General features: G+C 30.8%; 1 protein-coding gene and 2 long non-coding RNA genes across 8 annotated transcripts in view; 1 reads left to right on the top strand and 2 right to left on the bottom strand.

The window, feature by feature from the left end:
- Positions 1–20,378, top strand: part of Syt7 (Synaptotagmin 7) — an 870,553-nt gene that overhangs the window by 334,362 nt on the left and 515,813 nt on the right. For all 6 annotated transcript variants that reach the window (XM_076398165.1, XM_076398164.1, XM_076398167.1 and 3 more), the window contains one exon: positions 5,225–5,460. In XM_076398165.1, the coding sequence (XP_076254280.1) occupies positions 5,228–5,460 (233 nt within the window). In that variant the 5' untranslated portion in view covers positions 5,225–5,227. The remainder of the gene's footprint in view (positions 1–5,224; positions 5,461–20,378) is intronic.
- LOC143193948 (uncharacterized) lies at positions 923–3,565 on the bottom strand. The gene is made up of 2 exons (XR_013005146.1): positions 3,428–3,565; positions 923–1,062 (listed from the first exon to the last, which is right to left on the bottom strand). It is a non-coding gene; the product is annotated as an uncharacterized LOC143193948 (long non-coding RNA).
- Positions 6,994–7,838, bottom strand: LOC143192683 (uncharacterized). Its single transcript, XR_013004861.1, has 4 exons — positions 7,713–7,838; positions 7,526–7,628; positions 7,220–7,477; positions 6,994–7,138 (listed from the first exon to the last, which is right to left on the bottom strand). It is a non-coding gene; the product is annotated as an uncharacterized LOC143192683 (long non-coding RNA).

Below are 20,378 nucleotides of genomic sequence, written 5' to 3'. Positions count from 1 at the left end.
AGATTTTGCTCATTATAACAATTTTAATAATCCGTAATTATAAAAAGTGAGTAAAAATAACTTATAGTTAAATTGTTAGTAGAGAATTAGTGACATCTACAGCAACGTCCTGTTTTGCGACATCTACAACAATTTGCTCCATTCCTATCACTTATAATGCTTGGTGATTTTTGAGAAAGCGGTGTGTCATTTTTTATCTGAACTTCATTTATTTCCTTTATTAATGATGTTTTAGTGACATTATTTGTATATTGTTTGGATATTTTATTACTATTGTAATCTTCATCTGTCTTAGGTAATTCTGAAGGTAACGTATTACAGAATACCTAAAAGGAACATTTTTACTTCTACAAGCAATCAAAAATAGAAATATTTCTTTTTTCTTGAGTAAGTACATTAAAAAAAATCGATATTTTAACAAGTTTTTTAAAACGATACAAATGTTTTATACTCAAAATTATCTAATCATACCTAGATGGTTAAAAAATCTTACCGTCAATAATAAAATGAAAGAAATCCAAACTCCAAACATTCTCTTGGTTTCTTTAATTGAAACAAATATTTTAACTATTGTCCAGTGCACTCTACAGAACGAATATGTAAACTGGCCCATGTAAAATTATTGTTTTATAATAATGACGGGGCGTTTGTTTTCATAGCAGTTATTTATGTGGAACGTAATTTAATTTCGTTTTCAAAACGGCTAATTATTCTAAAAATGACCGAATGCTTACATTTTGTTCGTGGTTTTGTGTAATTTGGTTTGCCCAGTTCTAATTATATAAGGCCATGTCGATTTATACGTTAATTATGAAACGGGTAGATAGTTTTCATGCAGGTATTTCTCTTATTTGGGTAAAATAATACGCGCTATAATTAGATATCCGAAAGGTATTTTGGGTTTTCCAAATAATTCGAAAAATACAACCAGTTCATTTATTTTCTGTGTTTTACAGCAGATCGTTTAGTTGTTGGTCATTTATCCTTTCCACTTGGGGAACATGGGTATGGGCATGATGGATTGGGGTCGTCTGCCGGGAGAGTTTCCTGTCTAGGGCTAGGCTTGAAATTAAAATAACAAACATATATAATGCTATATTAAAAAATATCGAAACTGTTTAAGCTGAAAGAAATCAACATTTATTTCAAAGTTTTCTCGATATTTCGAGTGTAAATATAAACAAGTAGTTTTATCTTTTAGTATCTAGTAGTTTTTCTTTTCAACGTTACCGCACTTCGTTAAGGACAGATAATATGTTACAAAACAATAATAATCGATTGTATTGACAGTTCAGTTTACGCGTTGGTGAGTTATTGACTATATAGAAAGTTTACTATTATTTTCTTTCTTATATGAAAATTATTTCGTAGAATTTATTCGTAGGTACCAGTGTAACTACAGCATTTATTATGGACATATTTAGTCCTGGAACGTTAAAATACATAGATATAGTCATCCCAATAAAACAACCAATGCACGCCATCAATACCGTCGAAATTATCAAAAGTCAGTTTAAAACAACGTAAAATATATTATAAACTCGGAGCATTTTATTTCTTATTTTCATCAACAACTCAACAAATTCAAACAACTCTAACCTACAAACTATTGTGACTATATATTTCATAACGTTACTTTTGTTTCATTATTTTATTTACATTAGTATTTTGTTGTCAGAGTCAAAATAAACGAGAACTTAAATTTGCTGCGGCAACGTTGCATTACAAATTTTGATAATGCGCATTGGCTGTTTTATTGGAAATACTATATATTATATTTTAGATTATATTACTAAAGGAACATATTATAGTCAACCTAGTGAATTGTGATCGAGCCAGTGGGCGTGTATTTTAGCTATTTTTTTTAAATTCAAATTATAAGACGCAGTCATAGTGTTATGTTCATAGTTTTAGATTTGCGTAAATACTGCTGCCACTGCATCGTAGGTGGTTGAAATTACTTTGTCTTATTTAATTAGAATTGCTTATTTTGGAGCTACACTTTCTCAATAATAGAAAGAACTGTTTATAAGTGATTTTTGTCACCGAATTTCAGAAATTCGGAATCTGATATTATGCCACAAATTCTACTAATTGTCTAGTCTCATTTAATGTGTACAGTTTTTGCTATTAACATTTTTGAAAGGCTTAGGGACCACTGATAAATACTGCTGCCACTGCATCGTAGGTGGTTGAAATTACTTTGTCTTATTTAATTAGAATTGCTTATTTTGGAGCTACATTTTCTCAATAATAGAAAGAACTGTTTATAAGTGATTTTTGTCACCGAATTTCAGAAATTCGGAATCTGATATTATGCCACAAATTCTACTAATTGTCTAGTCTCATTTAATGTGTACAGTTTTTGCTATTAACATTTTTGAAAGGCTTAGGGACCACTGATAAATACTGCTGCCACTGCATCGTAGGTGGTTGAAATTACTTTGTCTTATTTAATTAGAATTGCTTATTTTGGAGCTACATTTTCTCAATAATAGAAAGAACTGTTTATAAGTGATTTTTGTTACCGAATTTCTGAAATTCGGAATCTGATATTATGCCACAATTTCTACTAATTGTCTAGTCTCATTTAATGTGTACAATTTTTGCTATTAACATTTTTGAAAGGCTTAGGGAGCCATTTAATTTTAAGTTTATCCTCGGGAAATTGGACGCAATAGTCTGAATCCGATGATAAAACTTACCGTTTTATATAGTCCATTCAAAGTTTATTTGTACATACGTCATCTACATTTGTGACGTCAAAACGTTTTAATGTTGCCGCATCAACTCTCAGTTTTAGTTCAGTTTGGCTTTGATATAAAACAAAATTCTAAACTAAATAAAATAATTGAATAAAAATTGTATAACATATAATTTAATTTAATTTTTTAAGTATAACAAAATATATATTTTCAAGAATTTTGCATACGTCTGACCGAACGACTTTGACAGGCTCATTCGTTTACGTGTTCGAACTAATCAGACAGCATGCGTCTCTTTTTAACTAAAACATATTGTCTGATTCTAAAACGACACATCTTAATGACGTATGCACAAAAAACCTTGAATAGACTATAGATACAATTGTTTTATGCTTTTTGGTGGGTCATGACTTTATTATATTTGATGTTTGAATAATGATTTTATGGATATTATTTAGAACTTGAATGTTTACTGTCTTTTTTTCTTAGCTCTAATTGATTAATTGAAAAGGATATCTACGTGAATCATCACGTGATGAAAAGAAGTCAGACCAAAATTGAAAATTAGTTTGTTATTCTTGAATTTTAGACTTTTGCATATAAATAATGGCAAGTGGGATATGTAGGGTTTTTAGCAAGATGACGAATCGTATTAATTGAGAAAAAAAATCGTATATTTTAATTACATTTATTTATTATTTAATTATATATTTTTCACTTACTTGGCCAGCTAGAGCAAAACTATTCATTACCAAAATAAACACCGAGGAAATAAGAAATATAACACTGAATATCTTCATAATGTTGAGTGAATGTTCTATAACAGTATTTTAGTATACATGTGCTTCATGTAATTTATATATACTGGTGATAATTAACATAAAAATAAATAAACAATTATTTATCATTGCAGCAAAAACTTCATGGGAATATGTATAAAATGTTATTGTGGCATTAATAGAAATGTAATTTATTCAATTACTGTCATGCCATCTGCATTAATGCATGTTAAAATAGGATTAATTATAAATAATAAGCACAATTCATGCGCTGATTTTTTTCTGTTGTCGTTATATAGCAAATTTAATTGATTAACTAGAAAATAGTGAGTATTTTAAAGGGTGTTTTCTTATTAAAAAAAAAAACAAACAAATGTCAATCATGCCGCTAGTGTTTTTCATTAAACTAAACATCGTGCAGTGCATTTTTGAAGATATGATGATACTTGGTGAGCCTTTTGAAGAACGTTCCCACTTAGATAGGAACATCTACTTTGGAAATGTATTCCCATCATCGTTGTTGGTACACAAATATTTTAATCTTGTATTGACTACTAATATCATATTAATGGAGATTTCAAAGCAAAATAATGGTAAAGTCAATACAAATGGTGGTGTTTTGGAACATAACTAAATTGTTAGTTCTGTGAAATGTTTTAAAATGTTCTAAAAAATACTAGGGGTTTTGGAAGAAAATGTATGATACTAGGTACAAGGTGTATTGGTTCTTTGATTCTATACATTTTGCCCATCTTTCAGGCAATTTATGGATGCTATCCCTAAAACTGTTTGTCCTTTGAATAAAACCATTCATCCAGCCATTTTCTAACTTCTTTAAAATGGGCGAAGTGCTGCTGTGCAAACGCGTGTCCTATTGACGCGAAAAGTTGATAGTCGGATGGGGCAAGATCTGGAGAGTATGGACTCTGAACGATTTTCGAACAATGCATGGTTCAAATTGATCATTTTTTGTCAAGAACGATCACTATTAACTGTTTCACCAGGTTTCAACAAATTTTAGTATACCACGCCACTCAGGGTACACCATAACAGATCAATATTTTGCGACCAAAACGATTTGGCCCTGGAGTCGACCGACTGGCTTCGCTAGTAGAAGTAGTAATACTTTTACCAAAATAGGAACATCCAACCTTAAAAATCTTCAATCAATGTGTCTTGTTCAATTTTAACGCTGTGTACTGACTATATCATCAACGAGCTATGATTCTGATGAGATATACTCACATAAAGGATATTGGGTCATATTTATCTGTACTTTTACTTTTGCAGTGTTAACTACGCCTAAAATATAACGAATTCGGTATAGAGTTGAATACAATAATCGCAAAATTAAAATTAAAATGGAATAGATACACAACTGGATGGGATACCTCATATGTTTGTTCAAATTAAAAGAGTATTCACAAATCGATGATTTATCCATTACTGCCTATCATTTATAATCAAAATATGAACAGTACAAGAATAAATGAACTGTAAACAACATTACATAATTACATTAATTCTCAACCTTGCAAAACAGAGGTCCTACCAAGTACACTTACGTTGGATTCAAACTCTCGCTTGCTCGTAAATGGCAACGTGGATAATCAGTCGGAAACTACCGGAGTTTACCGAATACGGTTTTGATTCTGCAGAGGTAGCCACTATTGGTGGTCGACATTACAATAAACATTATTGTTTCTTTTGTTTACATACAAGTAATTGTTTTTGTTGCAGTTAATGATGGAGAAACGCGACGTGATCTTAACGGCTGTCTTCTCGTCTATAGCAGCTCTGATTATCTTGGCAGGAGCTGGTGCCGCCTGCTACTTCTTCCAGAAGCGACGTCGCAAGCGCGAAGAAGAGGAAGAGGAAGAAGCCGAGAGCGGACGCATCGCTGCCGAAGATAAGAAATCGAAGGTCAACGGATTTCTTAGTTTGAAGACCCCGCTGATATCGACGAAGACCTTGGGGTGAGTCTATTTCTAAAAATATATCGTTATGCTTGTTGAATGTACATTGTGTCAAAAGGTACTAAAAATAGATCATCTGAAAAATGGGCTTAAATGGAGTGTCAAAATTGTTTTTGTCTACTGTCCTCTATCGAGGCTAAGAGTTTATAGGTTACAGTTTACATTTCAAGTGTGTTTTGTAATTTTTACAATGTGTACAATGTGTGAATAAAATATTACCATAAAATTATGCTGTGTACAGTCCCTGAAAATGCTTCAGAAGGCTTATGATGAATCGGATGTATCAGAAAATGTATATACATGACTGATATAGTGTATTTAGAAGCTGTTGTGATGTGATGAGCCATAAATGCCTTTAGCTGAAGATAATATAATTTGTCAAAAGTCAGAGGGTAGCTGAGTGATGATAATATTATTTCAGTATTATGCGGACTTAAAAAGAGTAAATAGGCCAATTGATCCGGATTTGTGAAAAACAAACTGTCAGTTTTTAAACTTGATAATGTGTACTTTTGATAAAAACATGTTGTTCTAGCTGTCATTATTGAGAGTATGAATTTCATCATTTGTTTTCTAGAACAAAACTATTTGAAACTAACACTGCCTCCAGTGTTCCACATGTCCGATCTCAGTGTTTTCATAAGAACATGATGGAGATTTAAGTATTTAAGTAATTATTCATATTTGCTTCTTGATCACGGAAATTCTTTCTTTTATAAATTCGATAATTTCGAGGAAAGCTTGTCGTTTGTGGTAGAAAAGGATTTTTTATGAAGCTATTTCGGAATTAGTTGGTCCCATTACTTATTCGAGGAAAGCTAACAGGTACTGTTGGATGGCCAAAAATTTCTTATATTTTCTGAGGGAATTTATCTGGCCTAAAATAACATTTCCATAGAGATTATTGGCTTTTGGAGACGCTTTGGCTTGAAAAAGCAGCGCCGCTGTCAGTTGGTTACTCAGCTGCGACAGATAACTGTTTAAATGGGATAACCTGATTTGGAGATCAGGTTATCAGACCTCTCATCTTGAAATTTGAAACGATTTCCAAACATCCGTTAGTTTAACTTAGTAAACGTTCTGAGATTCGGAAACCAGTATTTCAGAACTGTTTAATTTTGCTTCATGGAAATTCACCTTCTCACAAGGCTACTGTTTACGAACTTCTGATCAAACACTCAGCAAATATTATCAAACAACTTGTGTAGTCACCTAATACGGGTACGATAGATTTCTTTCTCCTGTTGAACCTTAAATTACCATTTCAAGGCCTTTTTTTAGTCGATAGAGGACATACAGATATAAAATCACGGCAAGATCTGAGTTGATTACCATAGAATAAAGAAACTTAGAAGCGCATTTCCTATGTTAAAATTGGTTCTAAATTACGCTCGAAATCCCCGTGTGAGGGCGCTTACACATGCGCCGTATGACGGTTAGTTACGGCGGGAAATTTAAAAATGTATAGTAAAAAATTTTAGCGGGAAATTAAAAAAAAATCTTTTAATTTTACTGTGTAAATAAAAAAATAAATATATTTAAATATATTTTATTGATATATTACAATTACATTAATTTTCCTTGACCATAAAGCAATTTATGTAATCACAGAGATATCTCCACTACCCAAAATACATAATCCACTGATATTGTCTTCTCTTTAATATTTAAACCAAACCTAAAACAAACATTAAAATAAGATAATATAACTATTAATGGTTCTGTTGTTTTATTTTTTAGAATCAACTAAATTAACAACCTTTCTAAATTCAGGTACATTTCATCAAATATGACAACTGCAGTTCGGTCTGTACAGTCAAGTTTCTGAACTGACGACCAAAATTAGAGGTTACTACTCCAGCAGCAAAAAGGAACTTTATTCAGTATCTGCATTAATGTTCTTCTAAAAGGCAAGCAGAATATCTTCGATAACAGTTTATATCCTTTCCCAATGCATTTCAATAAGAATAAAGCCATTAGTTTTTCATCCAATCTTAAACGAAGCTGATGGGAGAGGCTGAGTAAATGAACATATAAATAAGAACATACGTTTCTTATTACATACCTACTTCTGAATCTTGTTGGGGTAGAAGAATCTCTTATATATTTATCAGCCTCAAAAAAGTTATGTGATTGTAATATTGCCATTGGGGGCATATTTTCCTTGCCTTGTAGTAAAGGTAAAGAATTTCAATAAATATTGCTTAATTATTTTAATGCAGTAAATCATTACTATTTAACAAAGTACTTACTATTTAAATTACAAGTAGGAAATATATCTTGTTTCAGCCATGGCTTTCCACATTTTGGTCTATAGTCTTCATTTTTAAAATGATTACAAACTTTCCTGGACCTATCTAGGAGATCATAAGAGATCCCCTTAAGGTTTTCTTTTTATTACACTAATAAATTAAAATACACCGAATAATCCAAAGTAATTGTCAAATATATATAATAACAAATACCGAAAAACCTGTTGTAAATAAACAACACAAATTAGATCACCTAAAATGGCCGCTAACTGTTTAGGTTAGAATTATTAATACCGATCGAGAGAGAAACACACATATAGCTGTTGCATTTTTCATTCACATTTGGCCGCGTAACGGGGATTCCGAAAAGCTTAAACGTGGGACCCGATTTTTTTATATACTTACCTTTTACTTCTAAATTTCTTTATTCTATGGTTGATTACGGAACAGACGTTTAAAAAATGTTTTGACAAATATATCATTCAACGATATAAGTAAAAATATCTTACACGGTACTTACATAAAAAGCAACACAATAAACTTGTATAAATAATAAATATTTTGTTTTTTAATGACCACTTTACGGTACTTTTTGACATAATGTATATAATTAAATGCTATGTATCACTATAAATATATTTAAACTAATAGAAACATTGAAAGTATTACAGTCAAATTAAATTAGGATGATTATATATTGAGAAATGTTGACGAAATATGTTCTAGTCTAGACATTGATGGCTGGACATGTCCACTTGAGAACAAATAAAAAATTTATTTTAATTTCTTTTTTTTTAACAAATATGGACATATTAGTGCATTAACATCATATTATATGAGGATATACTCTATTTAACAAGAATTAAGAAAATTCTTTTATTACATTAGTTATGTTATTGAAAACTTATTTTATAAACCTATTTTACTATATTGGGGTATTTAAATATGGCGCTACACAAACTAAACTATATTTAACATTACTTATTTAACAAAACACTTACTATATTTATTATTATATTTGCATCCACTTCCTGTTATTTTTGGAAAATTACTTAGTTAGGTTAGGTTTGGGGACATTGATTGCCATCGATATAACAAGTTCTGTTGATTCCTATGAATAATTTTTGGACCTACTACTGTTTCCTCCTTGATAATTGGAAAAGTGACAACTGAAGCTTTACATGTTGGGCTGTTTCTAATGACCTATAGAGAAATACATATTATATTATGTACTTCAATCTAATTTGAAATACTTTCTAGTTACTTTTTCGAAATACAGCCGATTTTTATCATAGTTGCATTAATTTCACGCCCTGTCTGAAAAATTCTAATATTTGGAGTGTATTTAATAGGGATTTTGGTCTTCCTGATTCCTCCCCAGAAGTGTAGGCAAAATTTCCACTGGTTATGACAACTGAAGTTGTTATAGGGTGTAACTTTGTCGACGTTCTTTTGATTACTGAAATGATGTCAATTTTTGATTACAACAATTATTTAGGGTAGCTTCACCAGACAAGATAGCTAGTAAAGTAATTGCCAACAAACAAACATAATTTTTTGATGTTGTAATAAGTTTGAATGTCAGTCAAAACAATATAGTCAAAAGCAATATTAAGCTTCAAAAGTGTAGTCACTGTTGTAGTTAAGATCATTGTAATATCATATATTCCGATTATCGCTAGATGTTAAAAGTAATTTCAAATTATGTAATTATAATATTTCATAATTATATAATTAAACAATGGAAGTCGATCAACCTGTCTGAAATGTTATAAGTTTTGGGGTCTGTTTAATAGGGATTTTGGTCTTCCTGATTCCTCCCCAGAAGTGTAGGCAAAATTTCCACTGGTTATGACAACTGAAGTTGTTATAGGGTGTAACTTTGTCGACGTTCTTTTGATTACTGAAATGATGTCAATTTTTGATTACAACAATTAGTTAGGGTAGCTTCACCAGACAAGATAGCTAGTAAAGTAATTGCCAACAAACAAACATAATTTTTTGATGTTGTAATAAGTTTGAATGTCAGTCAAAACAATATAGTCAAAAGCAATATTAAGCTTCAAAAGTGTAGTCACTGTTGTAGTTAAGATCATTGTAATATCATATATTCCGATTATCGCTAGATGTTAAAAGTAATTTCAAATTATGTAATTATAATATTTCATAGTTATATAATTAAACAATGGAAGTCGATCAACCTGTCTGAAATATTATAAGTTTTGGGGTGTGTTTAATCGGGATTTGATTATCCTGATTTCTTCCCAGAAATGTAGGCAAAATTTGCACTGGTTTTTACTGTTTTCTTTTACAAGTTCTTTGTTAATTTAGAATACTAACCTGCTTCAGATATGACGAATAGGAATTACATTACTTGCTAAACTCATATCCGGTTTTAGGATCTTACTGATGCTCTTAAATTTTATGTCTATTAAACATTGTATCATTTCCAAAATGTTCCAAATGCTGATAACATTGTGTAACTATTGTTCACTGTGTCTAGTGAATTGGTCAATATTCTGTCAGGGGTTTTGTAATATAGTACTACTATAATACGTACTAAACCAATGTTTGAAGTAATGAAATTAAATTATTTTAATGAAAATTACATTTTTTAACAAAATAAGATAAAAAAAAACTGACACCATGACAACCGGATAGAAAAAAAAACAAAATAAATACAACAGTTTAACATTAAAATGTTGATTTTGAAAAAACCGTGGATTTTTGCAATACAAATTTATAAACAACTATTTACAACATAAGGTTATTTGCGGTTATTTAAGTTCTCTTATGACCATTAATTATTGACGATATTGATAGTGAGAATTAAATTTAAACGTATATACTTTTTCATAATAGTAGAAATATAAATAAATTCCTATCGATCGTAAATAAAATCAGCAAGAGATGGCGCGCCACGGCCTTTTAAAATTAAGTTCGATTTTCCTCGTGAGGCCCTCTTTCGGCGGAGAGTTAAACTTCGTTGATGAGAATAAGAATCAATATAAACCATCGCGTAGTTGTTTGAAAAATGGAGTAGGTGGCGCGGGCGATAGTCTATATACATATATATTGACATCAATAGAAAGTTACAATTAATACAAACTATTTCCTCCTTATTTACAAAACAATAGAACACCTACAAAACTGTGACATTTATATAATCTCAACTAACACATTGACTATTCAGTTTCAGTTTTTCTACTGTTATTTCCTTATATGTTGTTTCTTCTTTTCGGCTTTCTTGTATCAGAAATATGGACATTTGTGTTCACTGTGGGTTTATGGATTAAGAAAGCTGTTTAAAAGTTGGATCAGTGACACGAATCTGCATATTTTGCAATAGTAATGTAACCTAAATTAAACATGATTGTATTACATTTTTTACTGTTTTGAATTACAGGACAAATATTATGTGTTGTTTTATTTAGTTACATCGCTATTCCATACACAATTGATTTTGTTTATGTATCTTTTACTAACTACTTTTACTTTCTGACTTTACAGCATTGCTAACACTATAAGGTAACATGTGTGTACATTGATGTCTTAGTTGCTTGAAATTGTAATACCTCTCTCATTGTCTAGATTAATTGGTGTTTCATGTGTTTATATGTGTTGAATTATATTATCCTGTCTAGCTTGATGTAAAACGTATTCCGAGTTTATTGCCCATCCATCCCAAGTAAAACTTTTAATGTATTTTAGGGTTAAATATTAATATATTTTGGTTGAATTTGTTAAAAAATACTAAACGAATCAAACGAAGAGGAGGTAGTAGGCCTCTTTTTTGTATGGCATTTTTGAAAATGAGAAAAACATTTTTCTTTTCACACAAATATAGTTTCTGTGGGCGCTTGAATAGTATTACAGAATTAAAAGCTTCATACTGCTTTTATTGATTTTGTTAATTTATGAAAGAAAGAAATTATTTAGGATAAGTTTTAGATACAAAATATTTGAGCTAATCTTATATGAACACAGATTGGCTAACAAATCATACCAAATTTATTTACCATTTTGTCTTCTGTTGCTGTCGCTATAACAACGCTTGTGCAGCTAAGAGAATGCTGCAGATTTTATATGATTTTTAACTGTGCATTTGTACAGAATTCTTGAAATTCAGAGAACAATTTTTTCTGAAAAAATATGGTTTCTGTTAGTGTTTGGATAATATTCGAGAATTAAAAGAGCTTTCAGCTGCTTTTACTAATTTTGTTAATTTTTGAAATAAAAACTCATGTAGAGTTACTTTTAAATCCAACAAGTTTAAGCTAAGCTTAGACGAACAGATTAATTGTGACAGCATACTAGATTTAGTTGCCTATAACAACAATTGAACAGCTGAGAAAAGGGGATTTTAGCTATGATATTTAGTGTTAAATGATTCTTTTAATAGAAATTCTTTTTTTTGACAAGATGTAGACTTTTTGAGGTTATGGGTTCACTCGGTTGGTAATAAAATAAAAAATCATAACCAGATATCACTCTCACGTACTTGAGAGTAATATCTGTTAATTATGACAGCTGAAGTTGATACAGGGTGTAACTTTTTCGACGTTCACTTCTGTGTGATTAATTTCTGATTGCAATGGTTATCGAGCTTCACCAGGTCTTAGTAGCTAGTAAAGTAATTGCCGATTAACAAACAATATTTTGATGGTTATGATAATGTTCGCCTTATTTTTCATAATTTTTTTGTTTTTTCAACTTTTCTGGATGTAATATACCATTCTTGATTCTTCGACATTGAATTTTACATCCTCTTAACCGTTACTATGCCTTTATATATGATGTTGAGATGGGAAATTGTCATCTATTGAGCTTTGATCAATAGACGACAATTTCTTCTATCTAGAGATTGCTTATACATTTAAATTAGCATAGCTTATTACTTGTAGCTTTCAAACCGCAAGATATACAGGCATTGCTATGCAGAATGCTTTAAACATTATCGACAAGAGCTATATCTATGCAGGTATTAAATGTTGACCACAAAATGTATGAAAATCTAATGAATGATAATATCTTAAGTCACCTAACCTAAGTTTGAATGTCGTTTTTTTTTGGTCTATATAATCTAAAGTAATATTAAGCCTCAAAAATGTAGTAGATATTGCAGTTAAGATCGGTGCAATATCATATATTTCGATTAGCTAGAAAAAAAAGTTAATGTAATTTTAAATTAAGATTAATTCAGAATTATATAATTATACAATGGAAGTCGATCAACCTGGAGCTGTGTAAGCCTAAAAATGCATTGAAAATGTTTGAAATTTACAGTTATAGGCTTCTGTAATTGTAGGATAAAGGTATAATAATTAGCAATTTTTATTTTTAATTGTTGTAAACGCTATATAGAGCAGCTTTAATTCATCACCCGATGGGTAGTGTATTTAAATAGTTCCGAAAGGAATGTTGTTATATTCGTGTGCCAAAATTTACGCCAATTGATTCAATGATGTTGGAGATGGAAATTTACTTCTCACTCTCTGCTTTGAGACATCCCGTTCAAACAGGCTAATTCTGCTGGGCAGAGAAGATGTTCGATTATATTGCGGTGCTCCTCAAACAAAGACTCAATCTTTTGGATGTATTTATAGACAGTGTCTGTTCCTGAGTCACAGTAAGAATTTTATCATTAGTGTCGAGATATTCACTTACTCATTTACAGTTATTCACGAGTGATGTGAATAAGAGGACCAGCTGAATACCACAACATTGTCGCTCAAATAATAACGGAACAGTTTTTAGGTATATTTTCATCGAACCATACCACATTCCCTCAGTCGATAAGTCTCCAGGTTTTATTATTGTTACACCACTTCTTTCGCAGCATAGTGTTGGCTTCTGTTATTAAAGCTGTTAAAATCGCAGCTCTTCCGTGGATGGTAGGTTTGTGGAGCTCCTACCGTACTCTTCTTGTTGACACATTATTGAATTTTGAGTTTTACTGATACTTTTACATTTAACTTTGGAATTCGACCACTATTCCTCTTCTCAGATGATATTTTACCAAAGTTTTATGTAATTAGAGTAATTGATCGCTTGTTTTAACCTTTACTGCTCGCAGTATGTAATATATTGAAATTTAAGTGACTAGACTTGGTATATAAACCGAAGCAATGTTACCATCATACAACAAGATATAAGATATTACATGGTGTTCATATTATTTTGTCTATCCCCGGTATACTCTTGTATGTATCCGCGCATTCACCATTTTATTTTTTATTAAGTAAAGAAATGAAACCTATGACGATCTTTCTCACCAAACCGACAGTGTTTTTTGCGTCCTTTCATTATTTTTTCAGTCAATTTAACTCGACGGCTGTTTATCTTGATTTAATAAAATAAAGGGCCGCGTCTAAATCATCTGAAATTGAAATTCTTTGCCAATGTTTATCAAATATGTTCTCAAAATCGGGCGATATTTATTCTTCAAGCTCGGGCCTGGCGCGGGAACGCCCAACGAAAATATACGTATATCTTTTATTATATCTGTCCCTATCGTCCGACGAAATCCGATTAAAACGTGAAATAACAATGCACGAGGAATAATAAAAAAGAACTTGCGCTGCCGCGTTTCTTTCGACGGTCAAGGGTTTTCGTATATTTATTTTAGGTCTATTTTTGGAAACCATCGAATGTTATGATTTTTTGTATTGGCATTTATACAGGGCGTATCATACGTTATTAGTTACGCGTGCTGTTCCTCCAATAGCATCATTACCGTGCTTACAATTACTTGTCTTATTCATGAAAAACGTGACTTTATTCTTTTTTCTTTATTAAAAAGCATATGACTCACAGATCACAAATAGTTATTAAAACAATTAATGCATATCATTAAAATTTGCACTCGCAATGTTGCCGTATCAAATTTGACTTTTGGTTTATTTTGATTTCAACGAGAAATAATCCAAGTGTTTTGTTTTCATTATCTGAATTTTCTATATTAACTTACAATACTTATACCATTTTGGGACCACTTTTTTCCCTTATTTTCGTCTGTTGTTAACTGTGTGTATTTTTTCTTCATACTTGTTGAAATTCTACTGATTTCTCGTATATGTCGTGATATAATCACTACATTCTTACTAACACCTTCACTACATAGTATAAAACAAAGTCGCCTTTTCTGTCCCTATATCCCTATGTGCGCTTAAATCTTTAAAACTACGCAACGGATTTTGATGCGGTTTCTTTCAATAGATAGAGTGATGCAAGAGGAAGGTTTATATGTATAATACATGCATAATATACTAAGACAACATTGCTAATTTTAGAGGTTTCTAACGTGATGTCGTAAATTAACCTATTTTTTTAGGCTTATTTAGCAATTAGCAAAAACGCTGCCTAACCCTACGAGTTAGATCAAATTAATGTACTACAGTATTGTACACCATAAAAAGGTCTACAAAAAAGTCCGCGATGGTATATGTTTATCTTTTAGGGATAACCCACATTAACCATTTTTATTGTTTACTTTTTACGTGAGAAAATGGCTTATTTACGAAGCTATTTTAAGCAATACGGCATTAATCCTTATCGAATTAAGTACCTTAAATACAGTGTGCAATTAATATAGATCAATATGGTTCCTTACAGCATGTAAATTAAACAAATATTTTCGGAGATATTACAAATTTAAAATTTGCGTTTAAAAATGTGTAATGTAATAAAAATTGTATGAATTTAGATATTCCAAAGATAGCAGGAAATCTTCATAGTAAGTATAGGGGAAGAGGAATTGTTTAACTCCAAATTTAATGCGTGCAGGCCAAGGGCAGTAATGAATGAACCAAAAATACTGGATCGATTTTAATCATGTTTTCATTGAGTGACATAGGCATATATATTTTATGCCCGTGCAAAGTCGGAGCGGGCCGCTATGTTTTTATATACAACGTTCATATTTTTTCTGTAGTGTATTTAATTTAGTATCAGCATTGCACCCGTGCGAAGCCGGGGCGGGTCGCTAGTTTTCATATAATCTACAAAAAAGACTTAGTATCTATTTTCTGCTAATTCATTCCGACCGAATGCTCGTGTATATTTTGAACATTTACACACATATCTATGCACAAACATCTTGCATCTATATTAATTATATACTGACTTTCAGTGATTTTCTCTGTTGGCACACTGCCAACAATAAGAGTTTAATTCAGTCACTATCAGTTTCACGATTTGCGTCACTGTTCAAGTAAAATAATAAACTAGGAAGGCATAATACCATATTGTTAGGCTATTTCTAAAAAAGTGTCATTAAATATCACTACTAATTTAATCTATATTTACCAATCTAAAATATAACAAAAATTTGAAATAGTTGAGTCTTTAACATGGTATCTTCAGAACTTAATTTATGTTTTGCATTCGTTATATTTATTTATTTATAGCTTTTATCTATCTTCTTATTAGTGTGCTATGGAATGGTGCATTGTCCATAACAATAACTTGATGGTTCCTCCAGGTTCTTTAAGTGTTAATTTTCAAAGCAGTCCATATTGTCTTCTGATTCACTTCTGTTGTATAATCACTCCTCGACGCCTAGGAAAACACTAACTGTGCTCCAGAAATAAAACTGTTACTGTTTCAAGCATGAAGTACAATATATCTGCAATTAATTATTGAAAAATGTTACGACTAACAGATCTTTTTATTACCGTTTTGACAAGGGTGACCTAATGTTCTATTTTAAAATACCTTTGTCTGCAGACAAATTGAAAAAATCCCATCATTTTATTATATGCTTTAAAAATTGCGTCCTTTTAAAAGCATTGTCAGAAAGTATTGTTTATTAAAATTGTTTCAAGTGATCACTTATACCCCTCAAAGAGCTGCATATCCCTAAGTTTTTTATGGATACTTTCTACACTAATAGTTATCTGAGAAATAATTCTATTAAATTGTATATGTTTATATTAAAAATAGATCTAATATCAACGTATGTAAATAATTTATTACACACAGCACTGTGTCTTTTTTAAGGGAATAAAATGGCAGAACAAAACGGATTTACAAACTGCAATAAGCAATACATTATACAAATTGATATCGTGAGTTCACTGCTACTTTGGATAGACCATATGTGTCATACATACAGAACGACATCCTTAAAAGTATGTATAACATTCATATGCTATTCTCTGATAACAATTTGGCTCAGCGCAAGTAATTTGTTATGTATCACATTATGATATTACTTGATATTACTTTATAATACTACTATATATTGAAAAATCGTTATGTCCATTATTATATCCGATATATTCGAGTTATTTCTGAAAAAGAGCTACATATCTATTGGACACGTAATACAAAATTTCGTTAATAGAATGGGATATGGTCTATCCAGTTGCGACAGCTATTTAATTGAAATTGTTTTCCATAAACTATATTTTGCTATCACTAAATTATCGAAAATGAATGAAAAGCACAGGAATTATAAAGAATTATTTTGTGCTGAATCGAACAGTGATATAATATTTTTCGTACGACTTTTAATATTAAAGTTATACAATGATTTGTCCAATCATATGTTATTAGAGTTTTATCTTTATCCGAGAGGTAAAAAAATTGCCTTTTTTCCATACATATAGTCGTGAAATTTTGCATTTTCTGGCATTTTCAAGCTTTTAGCTATCATTTCCGTTTGAATTATTTAAAGGTAAAGAAAATTACAAGGAATATTAAGAATTTAATATTTAATAATAATATTTTAAATAGACCAAATTAAAAAATAAATGCTTATTCTTCTATGAAATAAATTCTCATAACCATTCAAACTTTCCACAATAGATTCGCGGACAAAGTTTATTTATGAATAAGTAATTTAAAATATCTCAACAATAAGACAGTGTGAAGAAATGAAAGAGAAAATGGAAAACTTTAGAGGAAATGTATTGTGCTTTTAATTAGTTTTGTGAAATGCAGGCAGATGATGAATAGTTAGGCGAATTAACTATATTTAGCTCTAATGACACACGATATAATTAATTCAATGGCGAATAAACTTAAAAAAAAAAACGTAAAAATAAACTTTTATTGTTTTAAAAGTATATTTCGTTTTTTTTGCATCCAGTATACCCCAAGTGACTTTTGAATCAGTAACAATTTCAGGATGCCTCGGTGCGAAAATATATTTGTGATTATGCTTGGAAAGATAAATAAACATTTTTGAAACGAAATCTGATGTGACATGACAAATGATTTGATGCAATGAAGATATTTTACCAGCTTAACAAAAAAATAGAAGCATTATTTTCAGCTTAAACTGTATCGAAATTTCCATTCCAGTTCTGGTGGAAAATGATCTTCTAAATCTCCGTTTTCTTTTTAATTTAGTACAATTATTCCATACGCTGTTAGCTTTCAAGCACTTCATAGCAGAGCTTTATTCAGTACATACCTTTAAATTAAACATACATTTTATATATTGAAGATTCAACTAATTTATAAGCCATTAAATGTACATGTTTACCAATTCGAGTAAATAAAATAGTGATCTTCCAGGAATAAGTAAAAAAATACTGAAGAATTTTGTTAAGATCACCAGTAAGCAATGAAAGCAATTTTGCTATCGAAGAAGAGCTTTTAATTTCGCAAAGTGAAGTGATGAATGTCTGACGCAAAGTTAACAAACTGCTTAACGCGTGAGGAATCAGCAGCATGGGCATCGTTTCAAAGTGTTGTTCACAACTTTCTACACAACCAAAAATCCACAAGTTTCCACAAGATGTTTCTGAAAATATATTCTTGCATTTATATCTTCGACATGAACTATGGGCAAGGAGAGAGTACACTAAGATAGAGCGAAAATCCAAAGGTAATACGAAGGATTTTGGGACGAGATATTTCTGTTGGACACTAATGCGTGAAACAGATCCCAAGCAGTATAAAAGACTCACTCACTCTGTTCATTTCCGTTTCATACTTTTTAATTCAATAAATGCCCATTAAGGGCCAAAAAAGTAAAATAGTTACTTTATTGAATATTTAGAAAAATAGATACAATTTAAAAAAATAGGCTAGTTTTTGGTTTATGAGGTCCAAGACAATATATACTATTTATTTTTTTTACATTTTACAATAGATATGCTTAGTATAATCGTAACGTTACCAAACTAAAATTAAACTACTAACTACTTAAAGCTAAATAGAGAATAGATTTATACAGTAAACAAGTTCGTGTGGTGTGGTTCGTTTCAATCTTCTTTTTTCCTACCTCTTGTTCCTTCGACTCTAAATTTTCTTTCGAGAAGATATGATTCTAGCAATCGAAAGAGTTACGCGGTAGTAATTTGCTTATTTTGTTGATTAATCCCAAATGCCATACCCGATCAAAAGCTTGTTAGACGTCCAGGAATATTGCAGGGCTGCATTCCTTTTCTCCGAATGCCTTTTCAACAACCGCTGTTACTCTGTGCACCTGGTCAATTATCGACAGGAGGTTTCGAAATATTTTTTAACCGTATATAGAAAACGAAAGAACCTTTTCAAGACCGCTATAGTTAAGATGCGCAAATAGAAAAAAATTCCCCCCTATACAACGGCGGCACTTATTAAGACAACGACAAAAAAAACAATCAGTCGTCTTCTTTCACAGTCCTTTGAGATAAATCAAGAATCGAGAGATAATGATACCCTCGAATGAATAGCCCGTCTGTCAGTCAGCGAAGAGGCGATTTTAAACGTCCTCTGGAACAGATTACATATAAAATGACCTAAAAGTTATTTTACTATACGCTACGAAATTTATTTATTTGCACCATCAGCAAAAAGACGGCAGTAAAAGTCGAAAATCGTGTGGTCGTGTACATTCATTCGAAATAAGTGTGAACAGTAAATAAGTGTATAAGCTATGGATTATTAGTAAATTATTCTAATTTTATAGCAATAATTGTATAAAATGCTGTGGAACAAACATTTTATACAAGCCTGAAAACGGGATTTGTTTGAAGGTTATAGTAAATGTAAGATTGAAAAATGGTCACGCTCCTATACTTTATTCCTATAACTTTTAGATGATACAGATATTTGAAAAGATTACCAAATAGTAGATGTTTAAACAAAACAAAACAACAAAATTTTAGGATAATTTAATTATAACATATAGTTAGCAGAAAGTGTGTATTTCAGTTTTAGATAGGGTGGGTTAAAGGTCCCGCTACCATTGACGCAATTTCCTCTGAGTGGCAATAATGGAACGATTATTTTCAATAAATATTGTCACTATTTTTGCTCGTTCTTGTGGCGTATATTTATCCACAATAAAATTTGGACGTCCACACAAGACAATGGTCAAAGTAAAACTGAGCTAAACGTCACGTAATTAAGATGGCGCGCAATTAAAATGGTATCGGGACTTTTGTTCCACTCTATATAACTCTCCGGAGTAGATAAATGATGCAGAAAAACTGAAAAAACAACAGAAAATAATTTAAGGAAGACATAATTAAACACACACATAATATAAGTAAAATATTAAAGAAAAATTAGAATAAATGCAATTCACTTTTAAAATTAACATCTAACATATTTTTTATAAGAGGAGAAAACTAAACTCAAATAATGATGGACTAAAAGTGAGTATATCAGACTTTTGATGAAACATTTGAAACAGATGAAACAACAAAACAACCTTTGTACATTTGG

This window comes from Rhynchophorus ferrugineus, unplaced genomic scaffold (assembly GCF_030347505.1).
Source record: "Rhynchophorus ferrugineus isolate W39M unplaced genomic scaffold, kcgeb_rfMv2 rfM3, whole genome shotgun sequence".
In the NCBI taxonomy this organism is placed as follows: domain Eukaryota; kingdom Metazoa; phylum Arthropoda; class Insecta; order Coleoptera; family Curculionidae; genus Rhynchophorus; species Rhynchophorus ferrugineus.
Note: the sequence above shows the minus strand (reverse complement) of the source record. Positions and strands in the feature narration are given on the sequence as shown.